The 19,719-nt window shown below is 41.2% G+C and overlaps 1 protein-coding gene across 3 annotated transcripts; it reads right to left on the bottom strand.

Annotated features, from left to right (window-relative positions):
* Positions 1 to 54: 54 nt before the first annotated feature.
* mfn1b (mitofusin 1b) lies at positions 55 to 16,664 on the bottom strand. Of its 3 annotated transcripts, none has more exons than XM_072660839.1 (19): positions 16,576 to 16,664; positions 15,243 to 15,277; positions 15,014 to 15,136; positions 14,770 to 14,905; positions 14,155 to 14,317; positions 13,785 to 13,909; positions 12,618 to 12,726; positions 11,044 to 11,151; positions 10,679 to 10,817; positions 10,284 to 10,351; positions 7,244 to 7,365; positions 6,354 to 6,480; positions 5,583 to 5,687; positions 5,297 to 5,399; positions 3,944 to 4,170; positions 3,643 to 3,831; positions 3,313 to 3,509; positions 2,984 to 3,118; positions 55 to 1,551 (listed from the first exon to the last, which is right to left on the bottom strand). In XM_072660839.1, exons 3-19 carry the CDS (start codon positions 15,126 to 15,128, stop codon positions 1,482 to 1,484), a joined length of 2,238 nt encoding a protein of 745 aa, XP_072516940.1. In that variant the 5' UTR covers positions 15,129 to 15,136; positions 15,243 to 15,277; positions 16,576 to 16,664; the 3' UTR covers positions 55 to 1,481. The 3 variants fall into 3 exon arrangements, with proteins under 3 accessions (XP_072516940.1, XP_072516938.1, XP_072516939.1); XM_072660837.1 differs by having other exon boundaries at positions 10,664 to 10,817; XM_072660838.1 differs by having other exon boundaries at positions 10,664 to 10,817; positions 15,014 to 15,155.
* Positions 16,665 to 19,719: the final 3,055 nt, after the last annotated feature.

Below are 19,719 nucleotides of genomic sequence, written 5' to 3' on the forward strand. Positions count from 1 at the left end.
GTGTAATATATTAGCGACAGCAACATATTTCCATTTTTCTACATCAATAAATGAAGTGTTAGCATTATGGCTCCCGAGTGCTGAACAGGGCAGGAGTGGCTCAGCGGTTAGAGTGCCAGGTTATTGATAACAGGGTTGTGGGTTCGATTCCCACAACCCTCGGCAAGCTGCCACTGTTGGGCCCTTGAGCAAGGCCCTTTACCCTCTCACTGGAGTTGGCTGCCCACCGTTGTGAGTGTGTGTTCACTACCACAGATGGGTTAAATGCGGAGGACACATTTTGCTGTACAGTGTACACTGTACAGTGACAAATACATGCACCTTTACCTTTATTAAAATTTAATGGCAGTTTTGCAATGTTTTATTCTGCGCTGTGGTGAGAAGTTGCAGCGCAGTTGTCTTTACACTTCAGGAATAATATTTTATAAATATGATCAATATTTTACAATTGTTTTTTCTCCCTCCCAGTTGTTTTCCATCATTTCAAAACTAGTCTATTTGATATGCCAGCAAATCACCTACAGTCACATGTTTCAAATTGAATACTTTAACTTGTGTTAAATTAGGATATCCCCCAAAATCACAATTTAAGGCACCAGATATCAGATTTGCCCTTCTGCGTAAACAACTCCTAATGTGTTGAGACCTGCACATCAGAGACACATCAAAATAATGTGGTAATATTTTAATTGTGTTCTCTGTTGAAATAAGCTTTGTTTATTTTTCTTTTTTTAAGATTGATATTCCAAGTGAACATTTACACTTTTTTTTTACAAAGGAGAGAGACAGAGCGAGCGAGAGAGAGAGAGAGAGAGAGACAGTCCATAAACAACATTTTTAAAGAAAGTTTTCACATTGGGTTAGAATCTTAGAAAGGTTTCTGAGGAATATATAGAAAAACAGGCATTGTGATCAAAAGGCTATCTACAAAATTCACCAATTCCTCAGGTTGGTTCTGAACGCGGTTGAGGTTTTTGGGGAAATAAAAAGGCTTGGAAAAAGGCTCTGTTTCAAGTCAGCCGGATATGGTCAAAAGTAATCTGGTTTTGTTCAGTTAAACTTTCTGGACAATGTGCCGTGAAGTGCCACGAAGTTCCAAATAGTTGACCCTTGTGTAGCAAGAGAGTCTCCACTGTTACACTACTGAACATTTTCCCCTTCTGCGACCACAGTTTTCTTCATAAGCCGCTCTCACAGTTTCTACAGTAGTGTAATCGGATCTGATCACAGGACAAACTCAACACAGCAATCAAACCACCACTAACTTGTTCATTCTAGAGAAACTCTGAAACCACCCTTTTACAGTTTTAACTGCACGTGACCGTTTTTGCAATTCCATCCCTGATTAAAGTGCAGACACAGCCGTACACCTGCCTCGAGTGCCCTAAAGTGGGCTTAGTGAATTTGCTATCTATAACAGAATCAGCTGTAAGTCCTTCCCAGAGGTGATCTGAGGCAAAGCACCGAGACCGGGGTACAGATCAGTTCTGTGGGTGGAGATAGTCCTTGGTGAAGTTCTCCAGCTGTTTCTCCAGCGCCGTGGCTTTGTGCCTAGAGGGACAGAAATGGTGTTAGGTAATCTGCTGCCTTTTTCCAAAGCAGGATGTGAAGTCAAAGACAAAGAATCTCCTTCACATCTTTTAAATTAGAAGCCAGTCTAATAAAAAAAAAAAAAAAAAAAAAAAAACAACCACCCATCATTTGTGTTCATGGCACCATAATGGCGCCAAGTGCTTGGTCCCCGATAATTGCCGCTTGCAAGGTAATCTGAAGATAGGTGCGCAACTCTATACAACTCAGCATGTTCTAATGAAAAGTAAATCTTTGATGATTAGTCTTGATTTCTAATATTAATCATATACATAAATGAACCCTTTTTCACCCCCTGTCTAAACCATTAAAGAAAGAACTACAGGTAACACTATTTTAAGGAACACAGATTTGGACTTCATCAGATTTCTAAAGGAGTTATTCACTACACATTACGCTTTACTCATTACCACCTTAATTCAAACATAACTGATGGTCTGTTAGGTGAACATTAGTTATTATAATGCGCAATACACACTTTAACACCTTGTTATGCAAATTAGTCAGTGCTTGAAATATCCATTACACATCATGCAGCTGGGCAGATGTTTAAACCCTGTATAACTGATAATGATGGGAAATTATACTGACATAATAGAGGTACCATGGACCATGTATAGAGACTAAATGTGTGATAATTGACTGATTCATTAGTTATTTACATTTACATTTATGGTATTTAGCTGACGCTCTTATCCAGAGCGACTTACAAGGTTACTGGTATTACAGAGGTGGGTCAGTGTAGTGTTAGGAGTCTTGCCCAAGGACTCTTATTGGTGTATGCTTATTGTGTTGCTTTTTAGTCTGTAATCAGTGATTTTGAGTGATTTTAGAATATGAACCACATATTGATGTTTTATACTTAATTATTACTCAATAAACTTACATACAGTAAAACTCCTGGCACTATGTAGAACCCACACGAATCACCAATAATGTAAATTTATGTAAAAAAAAAAAAAAAAAAGTTATTAATTATTACAACTTATAATGCAATTATTACTGATTTGTTTTACAAAACTATGCACAATAAAGCGTACATTAATAAAAAAAATGATAAAGATCATAATGAAAAGCTAAATGTATGTATGTATAAATGTATATATTTAAATGAATAAATCATTCAAAAATATCGAACCCCAAGTTCCCTAATTTGAGTTCCCTATAGTGTTAAATCTGAAAATAAGAAATGTTGCTTTTTCACATGTCACATATCTTATATAGTTCTGACTGGCCCATGATAACTACATACTATAGATGTGGGTTGGGAAAATTATGTCACGAGCTGCTGCTGCGGTGTTATGTTTGCAGGAGATGAGCGATTCTCTCTGATATACTGACAACAAACTGCCCAAAAACTACCAGCTGCAGTTTCAGCGTGCAGTGTGCTGACCTGAGGGCTTTGGAGCGGCTCTGGACAGTCTCCAGCTCTTGGATCTTCGCGGTTAGACGCCTAATGTCACTCTCCAGCTCTCGCTGGGTCACATCCACCTGCATGCACAGCCTGGCGAAAGTGCTGGCTATCTCCCTGTAGGAACAAATCAACAGCCAAGACTATTTACCACAGTCATGTGGATATTTGGATACTGAAACACTAGCAAATTTCAAAGATGGTCCATTTCCAACTGGCCTACTCAAGATTTCATCCAACACGTCCTCTGGCTCCTAATTTACCTCTGCATAGCGATAGGGTACTATACAGTATGAGGTGAAGCCACTTACTGCTGGACCTGGTGACTGCAGTTCGAGCTGGTGAACGTGACTATCATATGGAGCTTCTCCGTGGCGTAATCCACAAACTGCTTCTTCAGAGCTCTCTCCTTGGCCTTGGTGGTCCAGGTGAGCCTCTCGTACAGGTACAGCACGCCGTACATACTCATAGACAGAGCGATGACTCTCCAGCCTATCGTCCTCCACACCTATTGCAAATACAGAGACGGAGGGTGATGAATGCAACACTGGGGCCTTGAGTCTTGGGCAAGGAGCTGACACCTTCTAAACGTTCTGGAAAGTTCAACTCTGTCATGAGAACACAGCACTTATGTTACCCACCACTCCTCCAACGATAACCACACCCATGGAGGTCCGTGAGGTGAGCGAGGCAAGGTTGGTAGCCATGGACATCATGAGTTCCTCTTGGGTCATCACAGCCTGGGACTGACTCTGAGCGACAGGGGCTCTGGGGGGTGGAGCCTGGGCCACAGGTCCACCAGTAGGGGTGGTGGCCGAAGGCTGTGAGAGCTGTGAGAGGAAAAAACAGAAAATGAGGAGGGTGGGGGTGTGGCTCCAGAAATGAAAGCAACAGGTAGCTGCTGGAGAAGTAATTCTCTCCTGCTTGCAGGTGAGAGTTTACCTTAAGGTTCTGGTCGATCAGCATGAGGGCCCGCTTGGCATTAGCTGGGCCAAGGAAGCGGCTCACCAGGGCAGTCCAGCCCAGAGAAAACTGAAACTCTATGTTCTCCTGGAAATCAGCGCAGAGGATGGCACAGTTCAGATCATAGCTGAGGTCAAACTTCCTGTTGGGGATCAGCATGTGGATCTGGCTCTGAACAGTGGGGGGCAGCAAAGGCTGCAAACACTCTGTTAGGGCAGAAGATAAGAACAGACCCTTTATTAGTGGATGTTTTACTCTTGTATGTTGGTCTTGGTCATAACCAGCACCCTCTCTCTTGTAATAAAAAAAATCAGATATTAAATCAAACATGCAGAGTCCCTACAGTATTAAGGCATAAATTGTTCCTTCCAATTTGACAATCACTAGGTTTAACTGAACTGAGGGAACATTTTGTTAATTTGAGAGACTGAATTTTTTAATTAATTTTATTAAATTAGGGGAACAAATTGTTAAATTGAGGGAAGTTTTTAAAATAGTATTTTTTGAGCTTGATACTTGATACCCTGATAACCTGATAAACAAACCAAGCATATTTTTAATCAATCAATCAAATCAATCAACCATAATTCTCAAAACTTTGAGTACTTGAAGGGTGACCCTCTATTCTAATGCACCTGAGCTAAAAAGGAAAATGAGGAATTTCTAACACGACAAACAAAATCTGAAACAAATGAGAAATGATAAAAATTCAATTCAGTTCAAATCATAAAAAAATAAACCAAAATAAATAGTAAAAAATATAAAAAGTCAAAGAGCAAAAACACTGATAATTAATTAATTTGTAAATAAATATAAACCAAAGATTAAATACAACTATACAGACACCAAAACATCTAAATCAAACCCAAATTTCCAGAACTTTCCGTTCCACCTTAAATACTGCAGCAGTTTCGTTCTGCTGTTGAACCGTACACAATGCAACAGTGGCACTATTTAAGGTGGAACGGAGAGTTAGAAGTGAACTTTAGTTTTTGTTTTGGTCGCTAAGTGGTAACATCATTGCATTTACCAGATCAATAAGCTCTATTATATTTTGCTCACCAAAATAATGTCACAAAAGAAAAAGAATGACAATTTCATCTGCAGCAGCTGAGGATCAGGTTTATTAATGGTGCCTAGAGGATGCCAGATGGCACTCTGCTACCGCAAACTGAAACATGGGAAGTGGATCACAACCGTAAAAGCAGATACCCAATCCATTAAAACTGCCTGGATCGGACACCAATAACCAGGTCACTGGATCAGAACGGGGCATCCCTACTTTTAACTCCACCTTAAATTTTCAGCAGGGTGAAAAAACAAGATACCCACCGATCATATCTTTCTGAGACGACTGCACAGAAGCATTGACCGCGTCAGAGCACCGGAAGGCCAGGTTCTTCCCCATACCTTTCTCCACGTGATTCAGCAGTTCCTGAAAAACAGGTGTTGAATATTTAGCGATTCATTCAGGAATGAAATCACACTAGCAGATTAGCATGTCACACTCATACAGGTGCATCAGTCTACACCAATAAAAGCAACACAACACACACACACACACACACACACTTAAAAACGGCTCCTTCAAAAAGTGTGTGAGAGCAGAGAAACTCACCGATTTATAAATCTTCAGCACATGGGGGGATGGGTGGAAGTCTGCATGAAACTCATCAATGAGCACCGAGAGTCGACAGATCTCCTCCGCCATGGCATTAGACACCTGGTAAACACAAAGGGACCTATTTTAGGGACCTTTTGGCGAGCAGTCAACTGTGCACCGTGCAGCTAGATTTAGGGCCTGTCAGTGTGTCTTTGCTATTGTAACAGCAGGAAAAGTTCGCCTTGTGCAGCTCGAAATGCACAAAAGACTCTTGGTTAATCATGGGTGTGTTTTTTTTTGGGCATAACATGCAGTAATAAACCAATCAGCGTGTCGCTCGCCGCTCCCTTTAAGAGTCAGGTGCGGTCTGTCTGACTGCCGGATTGCTATTTCAGTGGTGTACAGTGTGGTTGCACGGCGCGTTGGGCTGCACGCGCCTGTGTTGACAATTCACTGCCAAGAGAGCAACGAACGTCTGCCTAGGTTGTTTTCAGTCAGTGGAGCTCCTGTGTTTTCCGTTACCAAGATAGCAGCAATACGCCAGAAACTGACCTTAACAACCCTCATTTCGAGACCACAGCGCCCATCAGCATAGATATATTCACAAGCACCGTCGCCATTTAAACACCGCAGGCGGAACGCGTGAAAATAGACTGTCGGCCAGGTGCAAGATAGCCTTAAGCAGGGTGTAAGATAGAGGGCCCAAAGAGTCTCTCACTGAGTCGAACAGAGTCAGTACAGGTTTCTCTACAGAGGTTACAGGTAAGCTGCTAAAACGACACATACCTGGTTCTCCACCTGCTCTGTAACGAGCTTAATTTTCTTCTTGATGTCCTCAATGAGGATGTTGAGTTGATTGCGAACAAACTCCAGACGGTCCATCAGATACTCCCTCTCCTCCAGAGAGGCCACCCTGACCACACACACAAAAGAGATCAGTGAGGCAGTGCACTGCACACTAGCTCTGGTCATCTCAATGACAAACATAGGTGCCATTAACCAGATGGACAGAAAAAGGGTCCCCTGCAGGGTTGCCAGACTCAGACCTGTGTTACTGGTATGCAGTGGTCGGTACATACCAAAAGTGCTCAGAGGAAGGTCAAACAGTGAGCTGGCAAAAGGGTCATAGGCTCATGGAGGTCCGACCTTACAACTTACAGGACCTTAAGGATCTGCTGCTAACGTCTTGGTGCCAGAAACCAGAGGACACCTTCAGAGGTCTTATGGAGTCCATGCCTCAACAGGTCAAAAGGCGTTTTGGCGGCACGATGGGGACCTACCTTAAATGTTATGGCTGATCAGTGTATATCCCTCTACGTTTTGAAAAGTAAAGGATAGCCAATCACAACAGAGATCATTTATACATGACCTTCTTAACTTTCAATGGAAGCTAATGTAAACAGATTTTAGAGTCATTTTGCAGCATTTCTATTGGTCCATTCATCTTGAAATATTGATACTAGGGATATTGGGTTAGTACTGATCCAATGCCCTCTGAAACTTCAGAGATGGCAATTATTTTGCCACAGTATCCTGTTGGTATTCAGCACTGTGATACCATTCTTGGTACCAGTATCAAAATCAGTGAAGTTCAACCTTTAGCATCGCAGCAGCTCGATGCCTCCGGAGTAAAATCCAGAGAGAATTAAAAAAAAAAAACAGAGGACTGGACCCACCTCTTTTCAGCAGCGGCGATGTGGATTTGATCCATGATGTCTTTGACACTCTCAGTAATCTGCTTTGCTCTGATTGTGTGCTGCTCAAACTTTGTTTTCACTGCTGACTGCGAGATACACTCCTGCGAGGCCACATATACACACACACACACACGTTACTGAGATGAGAGGCACTCAAAGAGGTGAAGATACCGACCTGCCACTGCAACTCAGGCAGAACTAGGGGAGAGGAAGGTGAGGAAGGCCAGCAGCAAGTCTGTATCATCACAACAGCCCCAGTCTTCATCTCATAGTAACATGTGGGCTTAAAACTCAGAAATCAAACCAAACTCAAACACAAAAACATTCAAATCAAGTCAAATAAAGTTAAAGAGAAAGTTATTGGAATATTTTAAAGCAATAGTTCAACTTGTTAACCCAAATTCTGTAGATCAGCCAAAACATGTTCACTGTCCAATGCCTGCTTTAATAGCTTTTTTTAACGTTAGCTCCGAGGCTAATGTTGCTTAGGAGGCTAATGTTGCTCTTTTTTGGGGGAAAAGGGCATTTCAGGAACAGTGGTTAACCCCATGAATCCTAGGTTTATTATTCAGTTATTAATTTAAATGTGAACTGTGAATTATTTGGCAACCATTAGGTTTATCTTGTAGCATCCCACAGGGTTCTATTTTGGGGCCTATGAAGCTGAAGTAATGCGGTTATAAGAGTGACGAAAGTGTGGGCTTGACCACAGGTTCCAAGAAATGAAAGGAATAGTTCTGTAAAAAATTAAATGAGCATGATTTCTTACTGACTTCATGAATTCCATCAACCTGCTCCTATATATCTATATATATATATATTTTTTTTTTTCATAAAAAATATTTTTTTTAAATACACACACATACATACATACATATACATATACATATATATATATATATATATATATATATATATATATATATACACACATACACACACACATTATATATATATGTATGTATTTAAAAAAAATAAATATTTTTATGATATATATATATATATTTTTTTTTAAGTTAAGTTTTTAAACTTTCGATTTTGAACGATTTTGAAATACTGTTCTAAACCACACTCATTTCTTTGCAAACAAAAAATGAAGATCTGACTGTGTTTTGAGTGGATTGAGAGATGGTTTTAGGCATACAGCTACAGAAATAAGATTGGTGACAGTCCAAGTCCAGTGTTTGTATAGCAATGTTAGCCTAGCATCTCCCGTTCTAAAGTAAAGAGGCAAAAAGTTCAGATACCAAACATACCTTGGTTGATCGGCTGCCTCTGGAGTAACTGATAAACATGTTAACCTCATTAAATACATTTTTCTTTGGACATCAAACATGCTTCGGCCGTTTAATCACTATTGAGTTAAATGTGAACTACCACTTTAAGATATTCTGTATAACAGAAACATAAAGCCTTGAGTTTTTCTGAAAATCACCAACAAAAAGGTCCTTAAAGAACATAAAGAACTCAAAAGGTACAAAGCATCAAAAAGGCGAAGGTGAAACTGAAGTGCAAAAGGCAACTGAGGAGAAGGTTGCCCTCGCCTTAGCAAATCTAGACTTCAGCAATGAACACACAGATTGATGGGAACCGGCACACTGGGTGATGGGCCTGGGGAAGGCGCTGGCTTGGTGGGGAGGAAAAGAACTGGGAGAGCGATTAAGCTACGATTACTGACAGAAAACCCAGTGAAACCACTTTTTTTTCCTCACTCTTTTCAGATTGGATATGAACAGTGAATAGCTCACTAATGTGCTCCACCCTGTACCTGGCCTCGCCTGGACTAACCAGTAGAAGACACTGTCTGCATGTATGGTGATTCATCGAGGGCCGATCTAAGAGCGAATAGAGTATCAGTATTCTGAACACTGGCAAGGCTCAGGAGTTGCAAACCGGTTTCACTGTAAACACTGTAAACACACACTGCTGCGTAAAGGGGATGTATTTAGGGACACAAGAATTATCAGCACCTGTCTAACCTTGGACCTCAGGACGGCTCTGTGGATAGGCTGGTTTTCTAATCACCTCATTAGAAAACCAGAAAACCAGTTCAACCTCAGCCTTCAGGCAGGTCATTGAGCTACATCTGAATACATTTACATTTACATTTATAGCATTTAGCAGACGCTCTTATCCAGAGCGACTTACAAGGTTCTTGTATTACAGAGGTGGGCCAATGTAGTGTTAGGAGTCTTGCCCAAGGACGCTATTGGTGTAGCACAGCAGAGTCACCCAGACTGGGAATCGAACCCCAGTCTCCCATGTGGTGTGGTAGCTCACTGGCAGGTAGTGGTGTTATCTGTTGCACCACACCAACCACATAATCCAAATAATCTAGATAATCACTGTAGTTTTTGGAAAATACTTCAGGCAGTGAAATGACTTTACTAGGGTCCAACAGATATGAACATTTTCCAATATTGATTTTAAGGGGCTACAAATATTAAGCTGATTTTACAAAAAATTAGATTGTAGGACAGCAATTGAGGCAGGGCTACCCAGAATTCTTTGTAGACTATTTGTCAATCATTCTCTTTATAAAATGTAGAATAAATAAATAAATAAATGAATTTATGGTCATTTAGGGGTGGGCGATGTGGTAAAAAAAATATCACAATTTCTAAATATGTTTTTATGATATTTAGCTATATTTATCACAATATTTTGATACGTAGACAAAATGCACCGAATTTTGATCAATTTCGTTTGTTTTTTTAACAAAAATGTGCTGCACATCGCTGGTTCGAATCCCAGGTCATGCTGCCGACCATCAGCATCCAGAGCCTGAGAGAGCACAACAGGCCGTGCTCTCCCCGCACTACCTCAGTGCTAGCTGATGCATCCGAGCTGGGTACCTGGCCATTTCCTCAGTGTGTGTAGGTTTCCCAGAGACGCCATCTACATTTTCTGACCCAGAATTTCTGTTGCAGTTCTAGCCACTCAAAGCCTGGTACGACCATGTTTCCTTGCTCTAAATGACCACCCTGGTTGTCGGTGTTGCCCATTCTCTTGCACTTGCCTCAAATGTTCTCTCAAAACTCTGGAACTCCTTCAATCTGTCCTGGAAGCCTTCTGCTAAAGCTCCTCCTGAAAACAAGCACCACATCTTTAGAACAAGAGACATATGGACACACAACACACCACAAGAAAGCCGTGCAAACGTTAGGTCAGCTCAGGGTGCACAAGGCAAGAGTGCGGAGCCTGACTTATATAACCCACCACCATTTGAACCACACTTCTAACAGAAACCAGGCAGAGAACCATGCCAAATGTGAGCATAGGTGCTTTGCGGCTGTTACTAAGCTGGGTGGGTGCGTGAGCGTGCGAGTTCTCTGTGGTATGCTGACTGCCGGAGGGACGGACAGTGCCCAATGAACCCTGCGTTGACCTCTTGCTTACCAGTCTCTGGCATACCCTGCGCCCGCTGCATTCTGGAGTTCAGCACTTCTTTGGCAGAGACGAAGAAGATGTGGTTGGGCGCCTGCTCTCGGTCCACCACCTTTAGCTCCTCCACCAGGAAGTTCACGCATCGGTCCGTGTGCTGTTTCCGCACCTGATGTTAATGTATAAAAAAGTAAATGAAATATTAATGAATAAAAATATATATTTAGAATAAAATTTAAGGTTTTTTTTGTCATATTATGATTTAAAAAATTTTTTTTAGCAATGTGGAGATTCAACAGGAAAAAGGGGTTCTGACGCCCAGCCTGACGCCCAGCAGTTCAACAAGTTCAAGATAGGGAATGTAATAAAAGCTATAAGGTAAGACAACCACTCACATCCTCCATGTACTCCGGTTCGGAGGCGGAAGCATCCCAGCGGTTGTTCAGGATGAAGATGTTGGGCTTTGAAAGGCGTTCATTTACTTTGTGGAAGAAATGCTTCTCCTTTAAGAGACCAAAAAAAAAAAAAGGGGGAACAAAAGTTAGGGTTGGCAGAGTCAGTATGATGGTATGATGGCAACAAACCTCCCTTCTTCCCCTCCCCCCAGGAGCCACCTAACCAGACACAAACAGACAACGTGAGGGGGAAGACACCTGTGCAGTCCTCTCACATCAGAGTGGAAGGTCAAGCACTACAGCAGAAACTGAAAGAGCATTCAGCTGTTAGATAGATCAAGCCTTTGATAGGAAATTCACTCACAATTAAACAACTCACGAGGCCAGACAAGAACTTACAAGGTAATAAGTATGCTGTGCGTACAAAGAGATCATTGGGACGTGTATTAGCGTGAACACCCTTCAGCCAGCTGGAGGGCAGATTCAGCTCATTTAGAGGAAAATACGCAATATGGGTACATACCTTTTTTTTTTTTTTTTTAAATATTGTGATAATTAAGTATCGCAAAGGCCTAGTAGGGGCCATGACCTTCACATGACTGACTGACTGAATAAGAGATACCAGTTTTACTTTTGTTTTCAGTCTGAACAAACTTCTGCATGGTCATTCCTACTAAATGACTCAGGACTCACAGGAGTCATTTTCACTATGCGATTCAAGATTCTCACCACAGTCACAATAAAACCCTGCGAAAAACATCTCCTCATTTTGGCCGGTTTTCACTTTTTGACACAAGTTGAATCTGACAGTTGTTCTTTACATTGTGTCCAAATTTATTCTACTCCAAAAGGTAGCATGTATTGTTTATGTTCATGCAGTGGAAACTACGGATTACTTTGTCCCTAGAATATCATCAGCCAGGATTTTCCAATATGCTCCAATATACTCTGAATAAAGTCCATTTTCTTGACAAAGATAAATTGAGTATGGTCAGTTTCGATGGTTTACTGACCAGCCCGAGTTTAGCAGCTACGGGCACTGCTACAGGCCCATAAAACTGTTGCAGTGGCCTGAGCATGCCAGGCATTCTTCAGCTGCTCTAAACAGAGCTGAGGACATGCTCTCTACTCTTGCACAACCAATCAGCAAAGACCACAGTGTCCCCCTCCCCCTGTAGCACACATACTTTCCCCTTTCGATCCCCACACATAAACAAAACACCACTGTCCCTCCAGTCCCTACCACCAAACCAGCAACTTCTGATAGCAGCAGGTGAACCAGGCTGGAATAATTAATAACTGACCTATAATACTTATACACTTAAAAAAAAGGTACAGATGTGTTCTCTGGTTCCATAAACAGACCTACAGCAGTGTAGGTCTAAGACAAGAACTGCATGAGGCCTTATTTTTATGTTTAAGTGTAGTGTCAATATATGAACACTTCTAGGAATCATCTGCCATGAGCATGTTCTCAGAAGCTGTTATACAGACCATAGCTTAGATACACATTAACTCTCAGTACCTTTATAATAACAATAACTCAGAGACGGGAGCAGATGACAACCGCTCACCGTGTTCATTAGTGTGGATTCAGAGTTGGCCACCAGCACAAACACATCAGCATCCAGGCAGAACTTGTCAATCCAACTGTCCAGCTGGGTGGTGACATCTGTCCCGGGACTGAAAAAGGGGACAAAAGAGGATCAATGTCATGCTGCCCATTATAATCCTGGTCAGTCCGTAGAACAATAACATCCCACAGTTAAAGACCTGACCTAAAGTCTGTACTATTATATATTTAGAACATCCTACAAACGTTACCGGTTTCCGAGATGCTACCACCCTTCACCCTTTGTTACCATTTCTGGACATTACTCAAATAGCGTCCTTTTCCCATGATGACGGAGTTGCACTTATTTACAACTGACTTACTGTGCTCGCTAATTTATGCAGGCAGCAAACCCGGTCATGTGGCAACTGTGATGTTCTGGGCTGTGATGTTCTGAGTTTTTTTTTTTTTCCCAAACCAGGGATGGTCATAATGTTCTGATGCGACTGAGACTATGGGTGAAGGATGTTGGCATGTCGGAAAACGGCAACTTTGAGGGATGTTGTGGAGCTACTGTAGCGAAGGTGTACAGAGCACAGACTTTGGTGCCAGAGGGGTACGAGAACTGTGTGGGTGGTACAGAGGAAATCGATATATAACTGTATATATATATATACATACAATTTTATTTGATTTGTTTATTTTTTTAAATATGTCTGTTTTTTTTTTCCTCCCAGCTATGGATGGCTGTGGCATCACTACGGTTTTAATCAGCTGTCCCTTGACCACTGGGCCAACACTTAGACAGCTGTGCCACTTGACGATCAGATCAGCTACTTTCAGTTACTATGCAGTTATATTACACTGCTGTTTACAGGCTCTTTATAATGCATGTAAACTGTGTTTTATGATACAAGCAGTTGTGTTAGGAGTGCTGACGGCCTGCATGGTTCCCCGCAGCACATTGTTTAATGAAAGCATTAACATACGAGTGGTTATCGATTTTTACTGCCCACCCCTACAGTGTTGTAAACAGGGTACAAAACACCACAGCAGCGCCTGAGAGAGAGTGAAAAATGGGAGTAGGGAGCACAGGCAGTGTAATAACACAGAGGACACTGCCTGCTATCAAGTGACCCATGCAAATATCCTCACACACACAAATCACACTGCACTTGACCACTCATACCTGTCCACGAGAACCAGGTCGTCCCGAAGAAGGGCACATTTCGTCTTGGGCCAGAACACTTTGACCAGACAGCCAGCGTCAAGGCTCTCATCCATATGCAGTGCATGGGCCAGCTGATTTACAGTCTGTGGGAGGCAGATATCAAAGTATTAATCAAAGTAAATAAATATGACCCAGCTAAATCACCTTACAGACTGGTGTAAAGACACTGGTCCTATTCAGAATAACAAATAAAAACACAACCTACAACCACGACCTGAAGCTCATCCAGGAGGCCACAGGTCGTAAACCAGGAATCATGATGCCATCAGCCGTAATGGAGAGATAACGTCAACATGTCTATAGGGCTTGATGATAAGGCTGCTCTCACCTTGATGCTTTTCTCTTCCTCAGATCCTTCCGTCTTAAGATAAGCCTTGTCCTCATCAGTGCCCTCAACGCTCAGGAAGCAGTTTGTAGTGTGCCCAATGCCGCTGGGAAGCACCCGGTCCCGCAGCATCGCGTTGACGACCGTGCTCTTTCCATTGCTCGTTCTAAAAGGATGTTAAAAATACGAATATTCAGATTCAGCACTGTGTAAAGACATATTCTGACCCTAGGCTGAAAAAAATAAGTCAGATTTGAAATATTCTTTATAATCCCTGTAAAAAAAAAAAACATTACTCATTACTTTGGTGCCTGTATGGGTTTACCAGAGTCGTCACTTTACTACAGCAGTGGAAAGTAGGATGTAGGAACACCTACACTCACAATGGTAAAGGTGCTGCAAAGGGTTGCCATAGAAGAACCATTTTTGTTTCCATAATGAACCATGAAGAACCTTTTAATTGGCGAAGAACCCTTACATCAAATTTTGTAAACCATTAAATGGTTCTTCAAACTTTCATCTCTTAATAAAAATGATTCTTTATGAGATCAAAAAATGTTTTGTCTATGGCATCACGAACAGAACCCTTAGTAACCTCTTTATTTTTGATTAAGTTACCTGCCAAAAAAGGCCACCTTCATATGCCTGCGAGCGAGCACCTCTTTGATGACAGCCAGTTTGCTGGTGTATGATTCGACCTCCTCCAGCTGAGTCTTGTCTGCAATCTGCTCCAGCGAATCATTCTGACACGTTTCTATTGACAGCACAGTACACGAGCAGATGAACCAGCAGAAATCCTTCCAAACAAAACCATCACAACACACCAGTTTTTAACAAGCGAGGCACTTTCTTTTCACCTCACCTTTTACAAACGCTGAGCCCTCTTGGACGTAGCCGAGCAGCTGCTCAAAAACGTCGTTGATCTTCTTCTTGGCCACCACAAAGTGCTTCAGTGGAGAGCGGTCCTCTTGGTCCATGTTGACACCTGTGCAGGTGACGGAAAACTTTATACCACAAATGAAATTTTCAAAAGCAGTTTGGTTTAAGCATTTAGATTTCAGCATTAACTTAATCAAGGTTTTTTTTTTTACCTTCAGGGCCCCTGAACAAGTAAGATGTGCCAAACCTGTGGAAGCAAACATACAGCAGTCTCACTGAAATGTTCGGTTGGGGTTCCTAATCATATGGAAATACATTTCATACAAATTAAGCACTGATTCTTATGAGATAAGCACCATTTTATAATAATTAAATAATACCAAGGGCTTGCAATTAACAAATCAGAGCTTGCATGACTGCTCAGCTGAGTCAAAAGGGTGGTGCTCTGTTCCACTGTGCAGGGTTCCTTGCACAAGCATGATCTTGATGGAGAAGTCATAAGAAGGAAACCTCACCCGTGAGAAACCCGTCACAAAACTCAACTTTTAAGGTACATTACAGAACATCTGAAGAAGCCGGGTGAGTTTTGTAAAAGTGCTGTGGACTGATGAAGTCAAAATAGATGTATCTGGACACAATGTAGGCGGAACTGCAGTTTGTGAAAAGAACACCTTGCCAACTGTGGTCATGTTTGGGGTTGTTTAGCAGCCAGTGTCATCAGCAATCTTGTGCTTGATCTTAAACTAGCTGTTCATGCAAGACTCCCGCTATGTTGCGACGCTATAAAGGTGTCTAAACCTTATGTTATTAATGAGATTATTAATAAGATTTGCTGAAAATACTGTTTCATGCTGGATAAGATACCTCTACTACTTCTTCATTAAAAAAAGGACAAAATCAGTCATTTGACCAAGGGTATCCAGACTCTGGCATACAACTTAGCTGTATATCATATGATGAACATCTGACAACCAGCAAAGCTTCAACTTAGTCCATCTACTAGAGCTCACTCTCCTCCACTAATGCATCATCAACTACAACCTACAGGCCGTTCAAAGTTAACGGCTAGCTGGAAAGCTGGCGAGCTAACTCTTTAAAACCACGAATAGATCAACCAGATAATATAAGTGACCGTTATCTGCAAATAAATCTCAGCAAAATCCTAAACCAGAGCAGAACAGGGTTTCCCCATCGTCTGAGATTGGACTTGTTGGGGGTTTTATGGCGCTGTGCTCCGTGCTTTAAGTGGACTGTAAGATAAGCTAGCAGGTTAGCATCTGATCACACATCACCTAATCAAGCCCACATCGCCTAAAACACGTGGTTATTACCGTTATTATGATTATTAAACTGACAAAAGCTTATCAATAAAATAGACGATGTCCACAGTTCAGAGTGTCGTAGCAGCACGACGAGGTTATTTAACTAGCACTGCTGCTAGGGCTGAATTCATAGCTAATAAAAGTAGCCAGCGTAGATATTACACATTAACGACAGAGCTAATCACAAATTTCTTAGGAAAATTGCAAATTAAAAATGTCTTACCGAATTAGAGACTGAGTTTATCCTCTCTTGTCATGCTAGACACACACACGGGATATTTGACCCTCCGGTACAGAAAGCATGGAGACCCAGCAGAGACGCTGTTTTCAAAATAAAAGCCTGCGTGACTTCTAGTAGTTACAGAACGAACGAACACACACACACACACACACACACACACACAGTCAACCTGCTGATCTGATAATAGCAAGACAACATATCAGGCACTGACCGGACCGGCAATCCTCCATAATGTTTTGTTGGTGGGCGATGACAGACTACATTAGCTAGGCTTTTATCTAGGCTATGTTATTTGGAAGTACAATAAAATCACACTATTTTAATTAAAGCAAAATACTTTGAATACTACAGTGTTAATCCGATTAAAATACGTTTTTGATGCATTACTATTTTTAAAGATTGTAATTATCGTTGTTTTCTTTTTTATTTGTTTAATAGAAATTGCATAATTCTCATTTTTCGTTTCCCGTGTTGAAACTGAAATATTAAATATTTGTTTAATTTGTATTTTTTATATATATTATTATTTATTTTTTTTAACTACCAAGTTTTAACATGAGATTTAACACTTCAGTTCAGGGTCATTGTCATTGAAAACTAGCTTGCTAGCTTGTGCTACAGATGCCTCACTTTTTTACAAAATAAAAGTCTCTAGTGTAGTAACGTGCCGTGTGTAAACACAGCTAAAGGTTAGTTATTCAATATACTGTTCACCACCTCAGTTCACACAATCCACATGTGGACACTAATGCTGCATTCAGTGCTCATCAGGAGGTTGTAGCTATTTTCTAGCTATAAGCATGGAGATCCGGAGGATAGCAGAAAACAACGACATTGAGTCATCCACTAAAACTGAATTACAAACACTGCGAAAAGAAATTAATTAATAATAGTCACGAAAGCCAACTATTTGCATATCTCCACCTACTCGGTGTACAGCAGTATAGCCCCGCCCACAGACTCTGAACGAATAAGGAGCGTTTCAGCCTAATCAGCCCTTCATACGAGGCAGCCAATCAAAGCAGTTCATTTACATATTGTAAATAAAAAGACAAAACTCTAAAGATATCTCTAAAATAGAAGGAGAAGAAATAATTTATTATTTTTATTATTATTAATAATAATAATAATAATAATAATTTAATAATGTATTAATTATGAATATGTTTTTTTTTTTCAATGGAAATCAATTCAACGATTTTATTCTAAGTCATTTTGGAGCATTTCTATTGGTCCATTCATCATGAAACTTTTTGTATGACAGTGAAGAGTTGTGTATTTACAATATTACATTTACAAAATATTTTCCAGCACACTGTTTTACTGGTGAAGGTAAAGATGATACATTAGATGTTCTAAACTATTTGCTTATAAATGCATTTTTCCTCATACGAAAAATAAAACTGTTATTAGTCTAAAATGATTATTTCTACATGTTTATAAGCAATCCACAGTTTTTGCAGTAACATGATAAAACTGACGCGAGGTTACGTAAATAAATGATCTGATTCCAAGACATCTCCAAATGTCTCCGAAACATTAGGCAGGTCTTGTGGGGTTTGTTCCCAGTATGGAGTGGTCAGTACCTACCAAAAGGTACCAGGAAGGATAACTTTTGAGCTGGCCACAGGGTCATGGGCAGTTAATATATTTCCCGTCTGGTCTGCTAGTAATTTAAAGGACATGTACTTCTTCAGTAAGTCTTCTGTGGGATAAATGGCTGAAAAAGTACATGTACTTTTGTGGGGTCCATGCCTCAGAACTGATTTGGTGGCACAAGGGGGATCTACACAGTATTTTCTCAGGAGGTTTGTTGGTTTATTGTTTTGGCTGATTAGTACACAGGTAAAAAGTAATAGATCAGAGTAAAAGCTTGTTGTATTGCTGCCAGTCACGTACTGGTGCTCTCTGCTGGCCACTCTGAGGAACATGTAGGAGCTGACTGTAGGGAGTGGGGCATAGGGCATAGGGTGCAACCACTTGCGAATGAAGTTTACTAGAGACTTGACACAAACATGTGCAGAGCATGATGCGCCCAGATCTAGGAATAAGATCCTGAGATCCTTTGCTGCAGTAGGGTATAAGGCCATAGGGAAGGAGGTATTATCACCTTTAAATGAGACATACCCTCAGTGTAAATTACCGTTACTCTGCATAATTAAGTGAGTGGAACAAGAACTGATCTCCAAAAGGCAGAACGTTAAGCAAGAATAGTGTTTGTTTTTGTTTTGTATCATTTTAGAGTAATAAAAAGGAAAGGAGCACCATGCAAAAGTTTGGGTATGACATTTGCTTTCTCTGATAACTTTTAACCAAGGTCTTAGACCTCAACTGGCTTGTAAGAGCTATGGCCTGTATCCCAATCATTGTTTGGGAAAGGCCAAGGGACTCGTCCAGAACGTTACCGTAACCAATGCCCACAAAGCAGGACAAGACTATACGGTACTCACATGGTACTCATATAAGGGGCTCACATGGGTGGAATGTGGACTGGGAATAGGGTTCCAGGTGGGCATGGGCTTTTTTGAGTGGGTTTGAACATGTGTTGTTACTGGGACCCAGTTGGGCTTCCTGACAGAGCCCTACCATAACAGCCCACCTTAATCTCAAATGGCTCTCTTCTACAGTCCCATGTGCAGTGCACAAACTAAGTGTGGCCTTTTATGAATGTTGAAACCCCTCCTGTTCCCATCACTGACCCTGGTGGGCATCCATATGTGGGGCTAACTTGGAACCTGTGGACAAAATGAGCTACCCATATCCCATATGTTATCTGGGGTGTGTTAATGCATAGAGCATGGGGTGCTTTAGACTAGGATCCTGACGTGAACTTCTGCTGTGGTAGGGAGTAGGCCATAGGGAACAAGGTCACCTATTATCACCTCCACATGAAACATATGCGGCCTGTTGCAGTCCATTCACGCAAGCGTTCTGTATATTTGTAGATAGTTTGGACTAGGTTGTCAGACCTTAGTGAAAGTGTAATGGAAAAAACTCAGACAGAGCAGCAGCCTGACTTTACACCCAACTATAATATAATTCAGCCTGTAGTTTTCTCAGAGGAGGAAGAAGAAGAAAAACACAGATATGCCAGATTTGCCAGACGGCAAAATAAAATGACAGAGA

This window comes from Salminus brasiliensis, chromosome 17 (genome assembly GCF_030463535.1).
Source record: "Salminus brasiliensis chromosome 17, fSalBra1.hap2, whole genome shotgun sequence".
NCBI lineage: Eukaryota > Metazoa > Chordata > Actinopteri > Characiformes > Bryconidae > Salminus > Salminus brasiliensis.

What these genes read in the sequence shown, in the direction of transcription:
- mfn1b (XM_072660837.1), bottom strand. Translation starts at nt 15,128, where the DNA reads ATGGACCAAGAGGACCGCTCTCCACTGAAGCACTTTGTGGTGGCCAAG. An exon ending in CAGAGCAGGTGGAGAACCAG is followed by an intron (nt 5,688 to 6,353) that starts GTATGTGTCGTT and finishes TGTGTTTACCAG; the next exon opens with GTGTCTAATGCCATGGCGGA. An exon ending in TGGTTATCGTTGGAGGAGTG is followed by an intron (nt 3,510 to 3,642) that starts GTGGGTAACATA and finishes TATTTGCAATAG; the next exon opens with GTGTGGAGGACGATAGGCTG.